The sequence below is a fragment of the Peromyscus maniculatus genome, chromosome 23, assembly GCF_049852395.1.
Source record: "Peromyscus maniculatus bairdii isolate BWxNUB_F1_BW_parent chromosome 23, HU_Pman_BW_mat_3.1, whole genome shotgun sequence".
Taxonomy (NCBI): domain Eukaryota; kingdom Metazoa; phylum Chordata; class Mammalia; order Rodentia; family Cricetidae; genus Peromyscus; species Peromyscus maniculatus.
In genome coordinates this window covers 50582247-50602416 of record NC_134874.1, presented here as the reverse complement: position 1 = coordinate 50602416, position 20170 = coordinate 50582247, and the positions used below count along the sequence as shown (strand labels likewise).

General features: G+C 48.1%; 1 protein-coding gene across 4 annotated transcripts in view; it reads left to right on the top strand.

Annotated features, from left to right (window-relative positions):
- The window catches only part of Arhgef18 (Rho/Rac guanine nucleotide exchange factor 18), a 107850-nt gene that overhangs the window by 13310 nt on the left and 74370 nt on the right, over window positions 1-20170 (top strand). For 2 of the 4 annotated variants that reach the window (XM_076560504.1, XM_006970201.4), the window contains exons 2-4: window positions 804-928; window positions 16919-17181; window positions 18385-18535. In XM_076560504.1, the coding sequence (XP_076416619.1) occupies window positions 914-928; window positions 16919-17181; window positions 18385-18535 (429 nt within the window). In that variant the 5' untranslated portion in view covers window positions 804-913. Of the gene's footprint in view, window positions 1-803; window positions 933-16918; window positions 17182-18384; window positions 18536-20170 lie in introns of all 4 variants that reach the window. The other 2 variants (XM_076560503.1, XM_076560501.1) reach the window with 1 other exon arrangement.

Sequence of the window (20170 nt, the reverse complement as noted above, 5' to 3'; positions counted from 1 at the left end):
GAGGGACTAGCATCTGACACTAAGATGAGGCTCAGTCTATGACACCCATGACAGGAGGGTGAGGCACGGTATATAACACAAAGATCATGGCTTGGAATATGACAGCAGGATGAGGGCTCAGTCCATGGCACTGAAATCAGTGCTCAACCTGACACCATCTATACAGTGAGGACTTTTTTTTGCCAAAGTCAGTTTCATCATGAATCCACTTAGGTTCCTAGGAACAAACAGTTCAGCAGGAAAGAGCTGCATCTGTGGTTGACTAGAAATGTCTGCCACAGGCAAAGGTTAGGGAAGAGGTGGTACGCTGGCTCCAAGGCCATGCAAAGATCTTTTCCACCTCAGCTTTCCTACCACCTCATTTATCTCAGTTACTTGTCTCATTGCCATGATAATACACCTGACCATGGCACCTTAAGAAAGAAGGGTTTACTCTGGCTCACAGTTTCAGGGTGCAGCCCATCATGGTGGAGAAGGCACATTGGCAGGAGTGTGAGGTGGCTGGTCACATTGCAACCGCAGTCAGGAAGCAAAGAGCAGTGAATGGTGGTGCTCAGCTCACATTCTCATTTTTATTAGTCCAGGGCCACAGCCTGTTAAATGGTGCCACCCAGCATGGGCAGGTCTTCCTGTCTCAGCCTAATTAAGATCATCTCTCACAGGCATGCCTAGAAGCTTGTCAAATTGACAAGCAATATTAACCACCATACTGTTGTCCGGGGCAAGCAGTGACGGGTACAGAATCCATCTTCCTCTGTCCTCCTGATTTAGCCCTGACCCTGTTATCTCCCCTTTCTCTGCAGGCTCTGAGCCCAAGCCATGTGCCCAGCCCTTGGACTCTGGAGGTGCAGCCTTGGCCACCAAGGGTAGCCGTGGACCCTGGAGAGCTGAGAACCCAGATTTCTTCTCAACCATGGAGGATGATCAGGCAGGTACCGGGTGGCTGAGATGGGTAGGTGCTGATGGCCAGGCTGGCAGCAAGCACACTTCGTTTAGTGCCGTATTTTACTAGGCACCTGTGGGACACTGCTTCACAGAGCTCACCTGGGCTTGGCTGGGGCTGGGGTCTTGACAGTGGTCCTCATGACAAGCCCCAGCATGCTACTTAAGAAAAATAGCACTAGGGTAGGGGTGAGGTGTATGGCAGGGTAATCCTAAGAGGGAAGAGACCAAGGAGTAATATCAGGAATACAATTCCACTCCAGCTCTGCAGGGACAGACAGGCAAATTGCAACTGTTGATTCTAAAGGTGTTTGTCTGGGATGATGTATTAGTCCCTTTTCCATTAATACAACAAAATACCTGAGTCAAGGTGCACTATAAAGGGGAGCGCTCGGAATTTTTTAAGCACGTTTCTTCTGTGCATGTGTGCATGTGTGTGCATGTGCTTGTGTATGCATATAAGCAGAGGAAAACTTCAGCTATCAGTACCCGGATGGCATCTATGTTGTTGTCTGAGATGGCATCTGTCACTCGCCTAGAACTCACCAGCTTGTGTAGGGAGCAGAAAAGTTGGGATAGAGCGTTCTGGGCTCTTGGGTGGAGAAACTACAACACCCATCCCCCAGTCTCAGCATGTGTGTTATATAGGGTTGGACAGAGAGGTGGTTATTCTGGACAGCTGGACAAGGGGCGGAGTTGCTACGCACAGATAGACCAAGAGGCAGGGTTTATGGTATACAGCTGATCTGAGAGACAGATTTAGCTAATCTCAATAGGAGCAGTCTCTGTGGGGAGCAGTCTTCAGGTCATAAACATCCAAGGGAGAAAACAAGCTGTGGTGGCCATTTCCTGTACATGCTGTGAATATTCCCAGTTGGTCCCCCAAGGAAGGCCTTGCCATCCCTCTGAAGCTGAAGCTATGGGGTCCTTGACATGGTGGTACCTTTGTCAACAGCTCACACTGACTCTTGCAAGGCTTTCTCTGCTCCCTACACTGCTTAGTGAGAGGACACCAGCTTAGATGTAGGGGAGGGAGGTGGGTCTGGAAGGAGTTGGGGAAGGATGGGGGTAAATATGATTATTGTACAAATCTCCAAATAACTAATAAAAATTTAAAAAAAAATAAAGCTAAAAAAGTCCCAGCCAAAACCAAAAAAAAAAAAAAAAAAACTGAGTTCACGTGGCTCATGGGTAGGTTTAGCTTCCCATTGCTATGATTAGATACCTGAGGTAGATAGTCTTATAAACAGAGAATATTTATTTTGGCTCACGGCCCTAGAGGTTTCAGTCCAGGACCCAGCAGCCCCCTTGCTAGAAGTGCAAGCAAACCACTAGTGTCATGAATGAGCTGAAATCAGAAAGAGAAACAAAGGGGAAGCCACACTGTCCCTTCTTAGAGCATCCCCGCAATGACCTAAAACCCTCCCGGTAGTCCCTGCCACCAAAAGTTCCACCACCAAATAGCACCACCTTAATAATCAAGCTGTCAGCACACAGACCCCTGCAGGAGAATACACATATTTAGACGATAGCAAGTTATAACGTCAATCATGCCAGGTCCTGTGTGGGAAGGAAAGATCACATCTCAAAATGGAAAGTCAGAGTGGCTGCAGTATGTCACAATCAGTAAAGTACTTGTCTTGTAAGCATGAGGACCCACATTAGATGAGTAAATAAATAGAGCAGGGTGTGGGGTAGTGAGATGCCCCACTGAGATGCCTCAGTGGGTAAAGGCGCTTTCTACCGAGTCTGATGACCTGAGTTCGATCCCCAGGACCCACACAGTAGAAGGAGAGAACTGACTCCTGCAAGTTGTCTTCTGACCTCCACACCTCTACCATGATGAACTTCACACACACACACACACACACACACACACACACACACACACACACAAATTAGTTAATGTATAGCCCATCAGGAAAAGGCTCTTACCTCCATCCTGATGACCTGATGACCTGATGGTCAATCGCCAGAATCTGTGAAGTGGAAGGAGAGAACTGACAGAACTGACTCCCACAAGTCGCCCTCTGACCTTCACACATGGCGCTTTAGTGGGGTGGAGACAGGTGGGCCCCATGTCTCCCTGGCCAGCCAAGGCTACTTGTTGAGCTCTGGCCAGTGAGAGATGAGGCCTCAAAATTAACAAAGGGAAGCTCCTGAGGTGCTACATCCCAGGTTGTCCTCTGGCTTCCACACATACACGTGTGCACACATGTACCTACACACACACACACACACACACACACACACACACACACACAATTGGAGCCAGAGAGCCTGGGGTTCCATAGTCCCTTCCTAAGGAACATTCCCAGTTGTCTCAATGACCTCCCACAGAGGCCACACTTTTTTTTTTTTTTGAGACAGGATCTCACTATGTATCCTTGACTGGCTTAGCACTCACTACATAGACAAGACTGGTTTCCGACTCACAAAGATCTGCCTGGATCTGCCTCCCTAGTGTTTGGCATAGGACCCACTTCTTAAAGGCTCAACTACCAACCAATAGTGCCACCCTGGGGACCAAGTTTCTAATATATGATCCCTGTGGACATGAACCACATCCAAGCCAGAGTGGCTCCAAGGCTGCGTATCACCACCTCAGCTGTCAACGTATGTGGGTCATTCCAAAGAATGCAGTTCAGGCATAGGACCCACAGCTGGCACTCCCCCAGCATAGGGTACCTGGGTGCTTGTCTTAGATTCATTTCCTCTTGCTGTGATAAAATAGTCTGACAAACACCACTTAAAGAAGATTGTAGTTGGAGGTTTTCCAGTGTCCTAGCCAGCTGGCGGTCAGGACAAATCTCTCCCACTCATGTCCCCCAAGTAAACACACAGAGGCTTATATTAATTATAATTGCTGGGCCATTAGCTCAGGCTTATTACTGACTAGCTCTTACACTTAAATTAATCCATAATTCTTATGTATGTTTATCCACGTGGCTTGGTACCTTTTCTCAGTTCTGCCTTGTCATCTTGCTTCCTCTGTGTCTGGCCAGGGACTCCTGACTCAGCCCTTCCTCTTCCCAGAATTCTCCTTGTCTGCTTGCCCTGCCTATACTTCCTATCTGGCTACTGGCCAATTAGCGTTTTATTTATCAACCAATCAGAGCAACACATATTCACAGCATACAGAAAGACATCTCACAGCTGAAGAGAGAGTTTAATTTGGCTCACATTTCAAGAGCACATTCCATCATGGCAGGGCTGTCAATGCATCAGGTGTCTGAAGCAGGCACACTCAGGAAAGGGGAGCGATAAGAGCTAGTGCTCAGCCTCTCCACCTGTACAGTCCAGCATCTGGGAGTGGTCCCATCCAAAGCTGAGATGGGTCTTCCCAGCTCAAGAAACCCAACTAAATCAATCCATCAGTATTGCACCCCTTCCCTTTGAGGCTCAGGGACACCTCATAAGGGGAATCAGAAACATTGATTGTAAGGACCCGAAGTAATGGATATCTACAATAGAGTAGTGCCTGTATGACAGGGTCATTGCACACATCAACTCATAGTGACACAGACCCACATAAGATGAAGCCAGCCAAAACCCCAGCATGGATTGTAGAGGGCTCACGAAGTCCCACATGTAGCTTAGAAGCTATTAGAAGCAACTGATGGCTGCTGGAAGGAGAGTCAGTTTTCTTCAGTGATGCACCTGAGAGGCTAACTCAGTTGGTAGAGCATGAGACTCTTAATCTCAGGGTTGTGGGTTCGTGCCCAGGTTGGGCACCACTTGAATCGTGAACCAAAAGGGTGTATATAAGAATATATATCAGTTTATTAATGGGTGCTATGGGAATACAGACTCATGGATGCAGGATAAGGTAGATCCAGTTGCAGAGTCCTTCCGCTTTGTCCGGGAAAGATGGGAATCGACACACGCTGCTGCACGCTGCTGCACGCTGCCTGACTTAGTTTCCACAACCTGAGAGAGCACAACATGCTCTCCCCCCACCCCCCACCACCCTGCCCTTTTAAGAGGTCACATTGGCAGACAAGAAGCACTGCCTGTCTCAGGCCAGGTAGCCCAAGGTCACAGGCAGAGCAAATACGCACTACAGCCCGTGGTCTGGTAGAAGATCACATACCCATGAACATACAGACACCAGGAGTAGGCTGACTGGGTGGAGCGAGCACATTAAATAGGAGAAAAGAGTAATGTTGAGGACAGAGGAGGAATTGGAGGGAAGGGAGTGGGGAGTAGATTTGATCAAAACACATTGTCTACATTTATGAGATCCCTAAACAAAAAAATAATTTTTAGGAAAGATAATCCCTTACAGGCATGTTGAGAGGCCTGCCTCCCAGATGATTCTGAAGTTGTCAGGTTGGTACTTAATACTACCTAACACAGTGACGTGTGACAATGTCTAGTAAACTAAGGAGGGCTAGCTGTAATTGTCAACCTAGAAATCACCTGGGAAGAGAGTCTCAATAGACTGCCTCAATGGGCTGGCCTGTGGGCATGTCTGTGGAGGAATTGTCTCAGCTGAGTTAACTGATGGGGCTGGAGAGACGGCTGAATTCAGTTCCCTCACATCCTGTGCTCCAGTCGCCGGTAACTACAGCTACAGGGGATCTGTTCTAATGCCCGCTTCCGGCTTCCACGGGAACCCACACACCCATAACACACACACACACACACACACACACACACACACACACACACACACACACACACACTTCCATCAATTCTAGGACAGCCAGGGCTACACATGAAACCCTGTCTGAACAAACAAAGTTGACAGTGTGGGAAGACCCGGTCCAGGATCGGTGGCACTGTTCCCATGGGTCTGTGTAAGAGTGAAGAAATGGTGCTAGCAGAAAGGAAGCAAGGAAGCAATCATTCATTCACTCCCCTCTGCTCTCAGCCGCGGCTGTGATGGACTGTGACCTGGAGCCGTGAGCGCAAACAGACCCTTTCCCCACTCAGTCATGTTGGGTTGGGATGCTTTATCACGGTGACAGAAACGAAGCGAGGACAGTCTGTGATGCCTAAACAATACAGCTGTTTGTCTGTCCACTCCCTTCATTTGTACAAGGGGAACCCAGAGACCCAAGGACTGGCCCGCATGTCGGAGACACCAGAAGAAATTAGTTTGGTACCAAGACCAGAGTGTAAGACTCTGGCCCCTCAGGGCCTCTCCACATCCCTGTCCTCTGGGACATGAGCAGCAGGATAGATGACATGATGGTAGAGAAAAATGAAGGGCACAGATAAACACCCAGGCTTGTGAGGGTGGGATGAGGCTCTGCCTACCCCAGCCAATCATCTTCCTTTCCTCCTGCATCCATCCTTATCTGGTGTGTGTGTGTGTGTGTGTGTGTGTGTGTGTGTGTGTGTGTGTGTGTGTGTGTGTGTGTGTGTGCAGGTATACATGCATGTGGAGACCAGAAGACAACCTTAGCTATCATGGGAGTCATCACCTTTTTTTTTTTTTCTGAGGCAGGGTTTCCTACTGACTGGTAAATAAGGTTTTCCTTTCTGACAACCAGATTTTAAAACCTGAAGTAGAAGTGAGCACAGTGGTACAAGCCTCTTAATTCCCACTCGGGAAGCTGAAGTAAGAGGATCAAGAGTTCAAGGCCATGCTGGGATACTTATGTGAGATCTTGTCTCAAAAAATAAAACACAGGAGCTGAAGAGATGGCTCAGTGGTTACGGCTGCTTTTCCAAAATGCAAGTTCAATTCCCAGCACCCTCAGGGTGATTAACAACCCTCGGCAAGTCCAGTTCCAGGGGATCGTATACCCTCTTCTGGCCTCCACCTGCATGAGGCAAAACACCCATACATATAAAATATTTTTTAAAACAAAAATTAATTAAATTAAAACCTGAAATATAAAAATAGCCATATTTTCTTGCATTGATTTAGGGCTTGCAGTGTGCTAGTCTTTGCATTTCTAAAACTGCCCCCTTTTTACCACCGTAATAGTCATGTAAGGTGGCCATAGTATGACCATTTTAGAGATAGGAGCACTAAGGGTCTGAGAGCCTTAAGACCTTCTCCTTGGTTGGGGCTGGAGAGATAGCATCGAGAACACTTGATGCTCAAGCAGGAGGGGCTGAGTTCAAATCCTCAGCACCAAATCTACATAAGGAGCCAGGGATGGTCAGATGTAACCCATCACTGTTGAGGTGAGACAGGAGGATCGCGGAGCTTGCTGGGATCAACCTAACTCCAGGTTCAGTGAGAGACCCTGTGTCAAGAGGGTAAGGTGGAAAGTGCTAGAACAGGATGCCTGATGTCCTCCTCTGGCCTCATATGCACCTTTCACACACACACACACACACACACACACTTAAATGTAATTTTAAAAGTGTTTAACGATAAACAAACAAAAAATCATGTCCAAGGTGAAACTAGCAAAAGCCATTGAAGGAAGTGGGATGTAGTGATAGATACTTGCCTAGGGTGCTCGAGATCCTAGGTGCCACGGAGCACTGGTAGAAACGCATAACTCAGTAAGTAAATAGCCAGCACCCTGATGTGAACACTGACGGCAGTCTCTCTGCGTGTCAGCCCTTCTTGACATGTGCGCTATGACAAACTGAGTGTCCCTTTGCTGGGCCTGGTGGCACAGACCTGTCCTCTCTGCTCCTCGGGTGTCTGACTGAGGGTCATAGGTTCAAAGCCAACCTGCACAAATCTGTCCTAGATTCATTTCTGTTCCTGTGATAAAACACCCTTATAAAGAAGACCATTTTAGCTTATAATTCTAGGTTATAGTCTGTTGTGGCAGGAAAGTTGAAGCAGGAACTTCAAATGGCTCCCATATCATGTCTACAGTCAAGGACAGAGAGAACGAAAATATTCGTGCTCACATGCTCTTCCAGTCCAGTTTCTGTTGCTGTGGCAACAATATGACCAAAAGCAACTCTGGGAGGAGAGAGCTTACTTCATCTTATGCTTCTGGGTTAATTCTCATCACCGAAGGAAGTAAACTCAGGAACTCAGGCAGGAGTTGAAGCAGAGACCATGGAAGACTGCTGCTTACTGGCTCACGCTCATTGCTTTCTTATCCAGATCAGCCCCACGTGCCTGGGAATGGCTGCCCACAGTGGGCCGGGTCCTCTCACACCAGTCAGTCCAGACAATCTCTCACAGGCATGCCCGCAGGCCATTCTTCTCTGGGCAATCCCTCAACCGAAGCTCCCTCTTCCAAGGTGATTCTAGGTTGTGTCAAGTTGGCGATAATAACCAGGACACTTGCGTTCTTGTTTGTCGTCATTTCTTGTTTGTTTGTTTGTTTGTTTGTTTGTCCTCATTTCAATGTGTCCACTCTGCCTAGACAACAGTGCCATCCCCAGTAAGCTGGGTCTTTCCACATCAAGTAACTTAAGACAATCCTCCAGACATGCCCACAGGCCAGCCCAGTTCCTCAATGAGCCTCTCTTCCCAGATGATTCTTTAAACTAATCATCACAAACCTGTCTTAAAAGAAAGAAAAATAAGAGTGCTGGGCTGTAGGTCAGTGGAAGAGCTATACTAGCAGGCCACACTCTAGATTCAACCTCAGTACCAAAACAGAACAAGCTAAGTGCACCTATCCAAAGCTACTTGGGATTACTTTTCTTTATTTGTTCTGGGGTGTGTGTGTGTGTGTGGTGTGTGTGTGTGTGTGTTGGTGTTTGTTGGTGTGTGCATGTGTGTGTGTGTGTGTGCGTGGTGTGTGTGTGTTGGTGTCTGTAGGCCCAAGTTTGATGACAGGTGTCTTCCTCAATCCCTTGTAACTTTATACATTGAGGCGGGACATCTCCCTGAACCTAGGGCTCACCATTTCTGCTAGCCTGGCTACCATCTTCTCTGGGAGTCCCTGTTTCTGCCCTCCCCCCATACTGGGATTATAGTGGGATGTAGCATGAATCTTAACTGTCTTAATAATAAAAACCCGGAGTCAGATATCGGGGTAAATACTGGAAGATTGGAGAGACAAAAGAGCAAGCCACAGCTATCACCTCTTACTTCACCAACTCCTCAGCCTTAAAGAGAGTGAGCTGCTGTCTCCTCCTGCCTTATAGTCCTCTCTCCGCCACTATCACTTCCTGTCTCCACCTCCCTAATGCTGGATTAAAGGCATGGGATCCCAAGTGCTGGGCTCAAAGGTGTGTGCCACCACTGCCTGGCCTCTATGGCTAATTAATGGCTTAGCTCCACACTCTGATCTTCAGGCAAGCTTTATTTGTTAGATCACAAACAAAATATCACATTCCCCTTCTTTGTCTTAAATTAAAAAAGGTTATAACTAATATAAGAAATACTATATACAATAAATACAGTATATACAGGCAATAAATACATCAACAACGTCTAGTCCATTTGCATTGGACAAATTCAGAGAAAATACTCCATTATCTCTTCTATCTTGGTGAGTCCAAGTCTTGTATCTAATTCACTTTCTACCCTAACTTGCTTTATCATCCAAAACTATCTTTTGATGTCTCTCAACCTTATACACTTTACACCTCTTTGGTGAATTTCTTTTCTGAGTCTGGTAAACAAGGAAAACTATAACTATATAACTATCTAGTCTTCAGCTCCCTAAGAGACCTGAGAAGGATATCCATGCTAAAGTGGGGCTTCCCCATCTACCCTGCTTCTGGGTTCTGAGAATCTGAACTCTGGTCCTTATACTGAGCTACCACCCTGTTTTCTTGTTTCTCTAAGGCAGGGTCTCATGTAGCCCAGGCTGGCCTCAAACTCACCAAGTAACCAAAGAGGACCTTGAACTCCTAAATCTTCCTGAATTCCACCTTCCAGGTGCTGAGATTTTAGGCGTGTACCACCAGGCATAATTTTTGTGTATGTGTGTGGTTTTGTTGATAGAGTCTCACATGAGCCACACATGTGATTTTTAGATTTGTGTATATGTGCATGCATCTGTGTGGATGCACATCCATGCACGTGGATGCCAGATGTTTGTGTGACAAGTTGTCAACTTGACACACAAACCCATCATGATTAAGCCACAACTCTTCCTTTCTTATTCATCCCCAAGATCTCACATTAAAAACATAAATGACTTTAAAAGTGCCACGGTCTTTACAAATTCAAACACATTAAAATTTCAGTCCCTTTAATATAGCCAATCTCTTTTTAAATCCAAAGTTTTTTTTCAAATTCAAAGTCTCTCAACTGTGGGCTTCAGTAAAATAACTTCTCACCTCCAGAGGGGAAAATCAGGGCACCATCACAATCAAATGAAAGCAAAACCAAATCCCAACCCTCCAATGTCTGGGATCCACTCACGATCTTCTGGACTCCTCCAAAGAGCTTGGGTCACTCTTCTGGCTCCACCGTCTTCAGGAAACACAGCTTATTTTCTAGACTCTGACTGGCTTCACTCCACTGCTGCTACTGTTCTTGGTGGTCATCCCATGGTACTGGCATCTCCAAAGCACTGGGGTCTCTATTGCAACAGGGCTGCACTTTCACCAATAGCCTCTCATAGGCTCTCTTCATGGTGCCATGCCTCAACTTCTCTGCATGACCCCTGCAGGCCTGGGCCCTCAACTGTCACTGAGGCTGCACTTTCTCCAATGGCCCCTCCTGGCCTCTCACAGTGCCAAGCCTCAGCTGCTCTCTGTGATCCCTTCAGCCTTCAAAACCAGTACCACCTGGGTGACTCCTACACATTACCAAATCCAGCTGCCAGCCCAAAGTACAAGCTTGGCCACCTCTGGAACACAGCTTCTCTGTGCTCTCAGGAAACACTTCCCAGAAGATGTCACCTCAGTGATGCTGGTCACTTCTTAATCACCACTAATTTCTTAGCTCCAGCCGACCAGTATCAAGTATCCCAGCAAAGGAAAGTTTTGCTTTAGTAATTCTGGTATCTTGTTAATCACAGCTGATTCCTCAGCCCCAGCTGACCAGAACCACAGACTCTTAATTCAAAATAACAAATGGCCCCGATAATCTTTAAACTTCCCTCTGAAACTTCACAAGCCAGGCCTCCATCCTCTGCATGGCTCTGAACATTATTATCTTCCAAACTCCCACAGAACATCCCACAGAGCTCTTAACACTCAATGGCTTTTCTAGCCCAGTTCCAAAGTCCTTCCACAATCCTCCCAAAAACATAGTCAGGTCTATCACAGCAATACCCCACTACGCTGGTACCAATTTGTCTTAGATAGGGTTTCAATTGCTACAACAAAACACCGGGACCAAAAAGCAAGTATTTGGCTTATACTTCCACATCACTGTTCATAACTGAAGGAAGCTAGGACAGGAACTCAAACAGGGCAAAATCCTGGAGCAAAGAGCTGATGCAGAGGCCATGGAAGGATGCTGCTTACTGGCTTGCTCCACATGGCTTACTAAGCCTGTTTTCTTATAAAACCCAAGACCACCAGCCCAGGGGTGTCACTACCCACAATGGGGTAGGCCCTTCCCCATTGATCACTAATTGAGAAAACACCTTAAAGCTGGTCTCATAGAGGCCATTTCCGCAACTGAGGCTCCTTTCTCTCTGATGACCCTAGCTTGGGTCAAATTGACACACAAAAGCAGCCACTACAGCTCCTGGTACTAACTTCTGTCTTAGTTAGTTTCGATTGCTGTGAAGAGACACCATAACCATGGCAACTCTTGTAAAAGAAAACATTTAATTGGGGTAGCTTACAGTTTCAGAGGTTCAGCCCCTTATCATCATGGTGGGACATGGTGGTGTGCAGGCAGACATGGTGCTGGAGAAGGAGCTGAGAGTCCTCCATCTTAATTCTCAGGGCAGCAGAAGTGAACTGTCCCACACTGGGCACAGCTTGAGCATATAGGAGACCTCAAAGCCCACCCCCAAGGCCACAGCTAGTCCAGCAAGGCCACACCTCCTAACAATGCCACTCCCTGCAAGCCAGGCGTTCAAACACATGAGTCTATGGGGGCCATTCCTATTCAAACCACCACACCAGAGGTCTGTAGCATGAATCTTAAAAGTTCTTATTAATAAAATCAAACCCAAGGCCAGTTATTGGGGTGAATACTGGAAGGTCAGAGAGTCAGAACGAGCCACAGCTACCTCACCTCGCTGGATCCTCAGCTGGTCCTGTTTCCTCAGACTGGAAGCCTCTGAGTCCTCATCCAGAATGGGTCTCAGCTGAACTGCTGCTCCAAAGTCTGAAAGCTTAACCAGCCGAATGCTTAACCAGCCACATGCTTCTAGTTTCTGGTCCTCACGCCTTATATATCTTTCTGCTTTCTACCACCACTCTCTGGGATTAAAGGCTGGCTTTCTGGGATTAAAGGCGTGTGTCACTATGCTTGGCTGTTTCCAATGTGGCCTTGAACTCACAGAGATCCAGAGGGATTTCAATCTCTGGAATGCTAGGATTAAAGGCGTGTGCTATCACTGCCTAACTAGTGGCTTTTCTGTTCTCTGACCCCAGATAAGTTTATTAAAGTACATAATATTTTGGAGAACACAATACCACCACAGAGGTCAACGTTGAGTATATTCCTCAATTGTTCTCCATCTTATTTTTTGAGACAGGATCTGTCACTGAACCTAAAGCTTGTGGATTTGGGAGACTTGATGGCTATCTAGAGGTCCTTGTCCCTGCCCTTCCCAGTTGATGAGGTTACAGGATTTTTTATATTTATGTGGGTGTTGGGAATCAAACTCAGGTTCTCGTGATTACTGAGAGCACACTTTACCACTGGGATTGTCTCCCCAGACCTGATTATGGACTTTTCCAGGTTGGGCATATTTATGTATACCTAATGAAATAATTTGGGGATGGATCCCCATCTAAACCTTGGATTCACTGATACCTCATGTTTAGTTAATACACATGGCCTGAAGGTATTTCATATGCTGCTTTGCATCTCTGCATTTGTGTGTGTGTGGGGGGGGGGGTACTTTTAAATTAATCCTATGTGTGGAGGTTTGTGCACATGAGTGCAGTAACCACAGAGGCCAACAGAGGGCAGCAGATAACCTGGAGCTGGAGTCCCAGGCTACTGTGTGTGCATCATGTGCAGTTGTGTTCCAGCAGCATATGGGTGGTGGGCACAGAACTCAGGTCCTCTGCAATAGCAATGCTTGCTTTTAACTGCTGAGCCACCTCTCTAGCCTCTGTTTTATTTCGGTCTTCATTTTTTAACGATTTTTTTTTTATTTATTTTGTTCCAATGCCACAGCACTTGTGGTTCTCAGGGACCTAATTCAGGTTGTCAGGCTAGGCAGCAAATGCTTTAACCTGCTGAACATGTCTCTGGTACCCATCACTGCATTTTGATTGTGACCTGTCACATGTGGGATCTTCCACTTGCTTTAGCATGTCAGGACTCAATTTCTTTTGGAACCTTCAGACTTGGGTTTGCAGATTAAGAATCTTCAGCATTGGTTGCTGTTTGTTGAAACTCAGACACTTGGTTGCATGGCAAAATAGGAGCAGAGACACTGTATAGTTGAATTTGCTTGAGTGAGCTGCCTCTTTCTAAAAGCTAATGGAATAAGTAACTATTCACATTTAAAAAAAAAAAACTATCTATGACTTGGGAAACAGAGACAGGAGAATCTCAAGTTTCAAGCTAGTCTATGCCACATGGTAAGACCTTTCCTTTAAAAAGCACCTAAGTGTGGCTCAGAGGTAGAGGGACTGCCTACCAGTTCCCTAGTGAGGAGTAGACTGGTGTGAGCAGTAAGTGATGCCTAGAGTTCCCGGTGAGGGGCTGGGGGCGTGGCTCCGTCATCGAGGACTTGCCTAGCATGCTCAAGGTCTTGGATCCCACCCACAGCACTGCAAAAACAAAGTGTCTGTGTACAATGTGAGCCTGTATGTGGCAGCCAAGGGAAGCTGGGGATGTCTTGCCTCTGCTTTGGACTGAGCAGAAATTTAGTGTGTTGTGGGGGGCGAGGTGAGGGGCGGGGCGTAACCTAAGGCTCCCTGGGTCTGGAGAGCAGGAGCAGAGATTTCCTAGATCCTCTTGCAAGGTGTCAGGCCTGGAACACAGTGTTTAATTAGGTCTCTGGGAAGGCCCCCATCTTTTCTCGCCCAGGGAAACGAGTCTGAAAAAGTGTTCCAGCTTCCAGGCAAAAGGAGGGGTAGGGCTTTCCCTTCTTTCTGTGAGCCTGCTGGCTAGAAGCTGGGACAGGCTGTGCTTTAGATTCCCAGAACCCTCCTCCCCAGCTCTGGCCTGGCTCCCACCTCTGCCTGGGATGAGAGAGGACAGACTCTGGAAAAGGCGGGAGCCCAGCCCCAGCCCAGAGCCCATCCTGACGTGTTTATATTTATGGGAAGATGAAAAGCAGAGACGCAAGGAAACCTTGTGGTGAAGCAATGGGGAAAGAGACAGGAGTCCACGCGAGGTTGTCCAGGCTTCAGGAACAGGAATAGAGCAATCGAGGGGGTGGGTGAGATCGGAAAGGAGACTGCAGCCAAAGTCTCGGGAAAGCAAGGGCAAGGTCGCTCTGGCTCAGGTCGGCTACACTGTGGTCATTTAGAAAGAGACTGACTGAAAGTCGGATGTGGTATTTAAAGGTGGGAGGAGTAGGCTGGGGAGACGGCTGTTTTTAAAGCACTTGCTGTACAAACATGAGTTCAGGTCCCCGGCACCCACCTAAAAAGCCAGGCATGATGGTGTGTGTCTAAAACTCCAGCACTTGGGATGTGGATAGAAACAGAGCAATGACAGGGTTCGCTGCCCAACCAGCCTGGCCCAAGCCATGAGCTCTAGTTCTGCGACAGAGTCTGTGTCACCGAAACGTAAGGTGGAGAGTGACAGACAAAGACACCCAAACATGTGCATGGAGAGTGACAGACAAAGACACCCAAACACACGCACGCACGCACGCACGCACGCACGCACGCACACGAACACGCACACGCACACATGCACAGGGCTAGTCATGTAGCTCCATGATAGAGTGCTTGCCTAGTCCCTTGATTCAATCCCCACTCCCTCACCTCCATAAAGCTAGCCAGAGAGCTACTTTAAGAGGCAGCAATGTTGCTTCTGGATATACGTGTAACAGAGCTGAAAGCAGGGCCAGCAAGATGGCTCGGCAGGTGGGGAAGCTTGCCGCCAACCCCTGGGGACCCGAGTTCAATCCCCAGGACTCTAGTGGTAGAAGGGGAAAGCAGACTCCTACAAGCTGTCCTCTGGTGTAGAAGCACACACAATAAACAAGCAAACAAATAAATGAATGCAGAAAATAATGATAAAATAATTGAAAGTAGAGCCAGTTGGGGTTCTGTCATCCCAGCACAAGTGCCACTACCGCAGGAGGGTCACAAGTTTGAGGCCCAGGAGTTTCTCATTAACCAGAGGAGTCTGGCAAAGCCCTACCTAAGAAACAAAGCAAGCAAAAACGTTGAAAGCAGATCGTAAACAGAGATCTGTATGAGCCTGTCCTTGGCAACTCCCCACAAGAGCCGAAAGACAAATAAACAAAACGTTGTCTGGGCCAGAGACAGGACTCACTGTAAAGTGCTTGCTGTCCGAAAGTGAGGATCTGAGTTCAATACCAGGAACCCACATATAACAGAACAGCCTGGCTGGGCGGCGGTGGCGCACACCTTTAGTCCCAGTACTCAGGAGGCAGAGGCAGATGGATCTCTGTGAGTTCGAGACCAGGGTGGTCTACAGAATGAGTTCCAGGACAGCCAGAGCCAACAAAACAAAAACCAGCCAAGCAACAAAGAAAACCAGAACAGCCTGGGGGAGTAGCACAAGCTATAATCCCAGTGGAGGAGACAGAAAAATCTCACTGGCCAACCAGCACAGGCAAATGGGTGCATATCAGGCCTCTGACAGACCTTGTCTCAAAACCAAGGTGGATGGTTATTTTTGATTGTCTAATTGATACAGTGTAGAAGCATGTGTGAACAGAGTCTTCCTAAAGGATTGTCTACACTGGGCTAGCCTGGGCATGTCTGAGGGGCTTTTGGTGATTTGCTCAACTGACTGGCACCATTCCCTACAACCTAGAACTATGAACAACCTAGAACCAATAAACCCTTTCTCCCTGAAGTTGATTTAGACAGGGAATTTCATTACAACAACAAAAAATGAAACTAAGACCGGAGGAAGGGTACCCAGGGTTGACCCTCTGACCTTAACATGCCCATACATATCTACACTCTACCTCCACAGACAAGAACACACATAAACACACACAGGAGTGAAATGTGGCCTATGAATATCATGGTTCTGGCTAAGAAGCAAGGAAATCCAGCGTGGAAGCCTTTTGGGGAAATGAAACCTTGAATCCCAGGCTAGGCTGTCCTATTGCTGTGAAGAGACACCACGACCACGGCAACTCATAAAAGACACACTTAATTGGAGGCTTGTTTACAGTTTCAGGGGCTTAGTGCATTTTCATGATGGCGGCAAGCATGCCAGCAAGTGTTATAGGCAGAGAGAGACTCTGAGCTCATTTGACACCTCAAAGCCCACCCCCAGTGACACACTTCCTCCAGCAAGGCCACGCCTCCTCATCCTTCTAATCCTTTCAACCAGTGCCACTCCCTGGTGACTACGCATATGAGCCTGTGGGGGCCGCTCTTGTTCAAACAACCATGATCCACTCCCCATAGGCTGATAGTCATAATTCAAAATGCATTTAGTCTAACTTCAAAAGTCCCCACAGTCTATCACAGTCTCGACACTATTTAAAAGTCTAAAGTTCAAAGTCTCTTCTGAGACTCAAGTCCATCTCTTAACTGGAACCCCCTGTAAAATCAAAACCATCTGTAAAATCAACACCAAAAAGCAGATCACAACTTCCAACATGCAGTGGCACAGACTAGACATTACCATTCCAAAAAGAAGAAAGGGAGCACAGTGAGGAAATACTGTGGCCAAAGCAAGGCTAAAACCCAAAATTCAAACCACCACAGCATACCACTGGAGAGATGAGTTCCCATTGGACAAGAGGAAGATAAGCTGAGGAGTGGGGACTTGAGTCCAGGAGACCTCACCTCTGTTACCTCTTGACCAACAGCCTCTTTTCCCAACCTACAGGAAGATGGTTTTCCAAGGCACCTCAGCGAGAGCACAGAGGACCTCAGCCTGGATATGGGAGCCCTTCAGGGCAGCGAGTACCTCCGGGATCTGGGCTTAGGGTCCCCTTCCGACCACCATGAGTCCGAAGTGGCTATGGATCCCAAGACCCCCAGAGAAGAAGCCAGAAGGGAGCCCCTCTGCTCAAGCTATGCAAGAGATCCAGTCCTGCCTCAGAGACGCAGCTGGGAGAGGCCTCGGAGTTGCTCAGAGAGCTGTCGAAGGTCAGCCCCATCCCCCTACCACTGCCTACCCACCCGGAGGCCACAGCCAGTTCTCAGGACATATTGCTGTCTGGCCTGGTACTCAGCTGTGTGGCTTTTGCTGAGGAGATGTAGACAAACATCTCTTCGCCCCAGATAGGGCACCGGTGAGAGGCCAAAGAAATGATCCCATCCAGGTCCAGCTCAGAGAGCCGGCTTCACTGGAGTTACTTACAGGAGTCTGGGTGAGGGATTACTTACATGAGTGTAGATAACTCAAAAGCGGCTATATCATGAATGCTGACTCTGACTCACCAAAGCTGCTGGGAGCCCTGTACAGCTCACACAGGCAGCTCCACCAGAGAGTCTCTTCTCCCACAGTGAGTGTGTGAACTCCTCATACAACTTGTCAGGTTCCTGAGCCCCCTTGTGAGTTTCTGAGGGTTCCCCTTCCCTCCAAAGGGGAAGTTTCGATTGGGAAGAAGCATTGTGAGCCTCTATGTGCAGATTCCTGCACTTTCAAACCCACAACATAGGGCCAGCGGCGTGCCTGTGCTGCTAGAAGCAGCCCAAAGATATGTTCTCATGTGAGCATCTGTGTGTGTGGATTCCTGCACATACAAACACACATGTGTGTTCACCTAGACTCCACTTGCTTCACACTCACCCTGTTAAGCCCATACCTGATGGCCTGCAAGTGTTAGAATGTCTACGCAAAATTTGCCCCCCACCTGCATGCTACAGACTCACGTGAGATCGAAACACAGATGGGCGCTCATCTCCCGGCACCCACAGTAGCAGCATCAAAAGTAGAGGGACTTTGGTCACCACCACCCTGCACTGGTGTGCCTCAGTTCCTCCCAAGGGGGCTCAGGTGCCGCTTAAGTGCCTGCCTGGCGTGTGCGTGAGGACCTGGGCTCCACCCACAACATTGAAAGTGGGGAAAGAAAGGAAGGAAGCTGGGAAGAGGGAAGAAGTGAGAGAGGGAGGAAGAAAGGAAACTTTCATAGAAAAAGAGAAAGGGGCGGAGGAGTCTCCCTGAAGATGCAGACTCTTCCTGTATTGGGAGGTGTGAAGCCCTCTGTGTGCCCCACCCCTCTCCCTGACGGGGGGGGGGGGGGGGCGGGGGAGAACATCCCTGAGAATTTCCTCCTGCCCCGGGTGCCTAAGGCCATGGCAGATGGACACCAGCCTCTAACACTTCCATATCTGCTCTTCCCCCAGGCTCAGCCTTGATGCCTCCACAGTGGAGGAAGGAACCAGTCTCCCCCGGACTCTGGCTAGCCTTGCTCTGAATCTGTCTGGAGAGGGGCAGAAGACTTGGACCCAAGTGTGCTTACCTGACAATGAGACTCCAGCAGAACCCTCAAGCAAGGTGGGCAGGACCTGCACCAACCCCACCAGTGGGCACCCTCTGGGCTGCGATGCCAGTGTGAAGGGCGGGAGGGACAGGATAGAAGGATCTCCCTAATTTAGCCCATGGCTGTGACATCTCTGGGCCCTGAGATACTATTTGCAAGTGTGTGTGTGTGTGTGTGTGTGTGTGTGTGTGTAACACAATACCACAGACTACACATATTATAAAGAAAGAGGATTGTTTTAGATCATGAGTCTAGAAGTCAAGGTCAAGGGTTGTGTTTGGTGATGATTTTCTCATCGGTGGTCCTTAGGGATTCAGTACATTATCGCGTGTGTGCATGCGTGTGTGTGTGTGTGTGTGTGTGTGTGTGTGTGTGTGTGTGTGTGTGTGTTTGAGTACATGCACACCTGCACACGTGTTCAAATGGGAACATGTAGGTTGGGAAGAGGGTATGGAGACCAGAGGATAACCGCAATGTCATTCCTCAGTGCTGTCCATCTTCTTTTGAGACAGACGTTCTCAAGGGCTTCTGCTAAGAAAGCTAGGCATGGGTATGATGGAGTGTGCCTTTAATCCCAGCACTCAGGAGGCAGAGGCAGGTGGATCTCTGTGAGTTTGAGGCCAGCCTTGTCTACAGAGTGAGATCCAGGACAGGCACCAAAACTACACAGAGAAACCCTGTCTCCAAAAACAAAAAAACAAAAAAAAAAAAAAAAAAAGTGGTGGACAGTTAGGAAAACACTAGTGTTGACCTCTAGCCTCCACACACGTGTGCACACAGCCACACAAACACGCACATACACTGTACACACATGCACACTTTTTCGGTTGATTTTTATTTTTCGAGACAGGGTTTCTCTGTGTAGCTCTGGCTGTCCTGGTACTTGCTCTGTAGATCAGGCTGGCCACCACTGCCCAGTTTACGTACGTACACATTCTTTAAAGGTGGAATGGGTGGTGGCGCACACCTTTAACCCCAGAGCTCGGGACACAGAGGCAGGCAGATCTCTGTGAATTTAAGGCCAGCCTGATCTACTGAGTGAGACCCTATTACAAAAAACGAGTGCACTCAGGTGTGCTCCAGCCTGAACAACATTGAAGCAACCCTGGTCTCCTCCCCAAGGGCCCATGTCTAGATGCAGATGGTCAGATTTCCACCATTTTTTTTTATGTGCATTGGTGTTTTGCCTGCATGAGGGTGTCAGATCCCCTGGAACTGGAGTTACAGCTATGAGCTGCTATGTGAGTGCTGGGAATTGAACCCTGGTCCTCTGCAAGAACAGCTAGTACTCTTAACCACTGAGCCATCTCTCCAGCCCCAATTTCCACCATTTTAATAACCCACAGTGGGGATTTAATTCTAACCTAAGTTTCAGATGGGATGAACCATAGCCACATCTGTAGCCACCCCAGGGTCAAAGGGTCTTCTCTAAGAAGGACATGTTCCCATCAAAGGAGAACCATGGGACTGGGAAGGCAGCACCGTCAAAAAGGGGTCTGCTTTACGCACGCAAGGCTCTGAGTTGGATCCCCAGGGCCCAAGTATAAAGAGCCAGGTGTGGTGGGGCATGCTTGCAATCCCAATCCTGTGGAGGAGGAGACGTGGAGGATCCCGGAGACTCACCAGCCGACTAGCATAGCCTGTCCTCA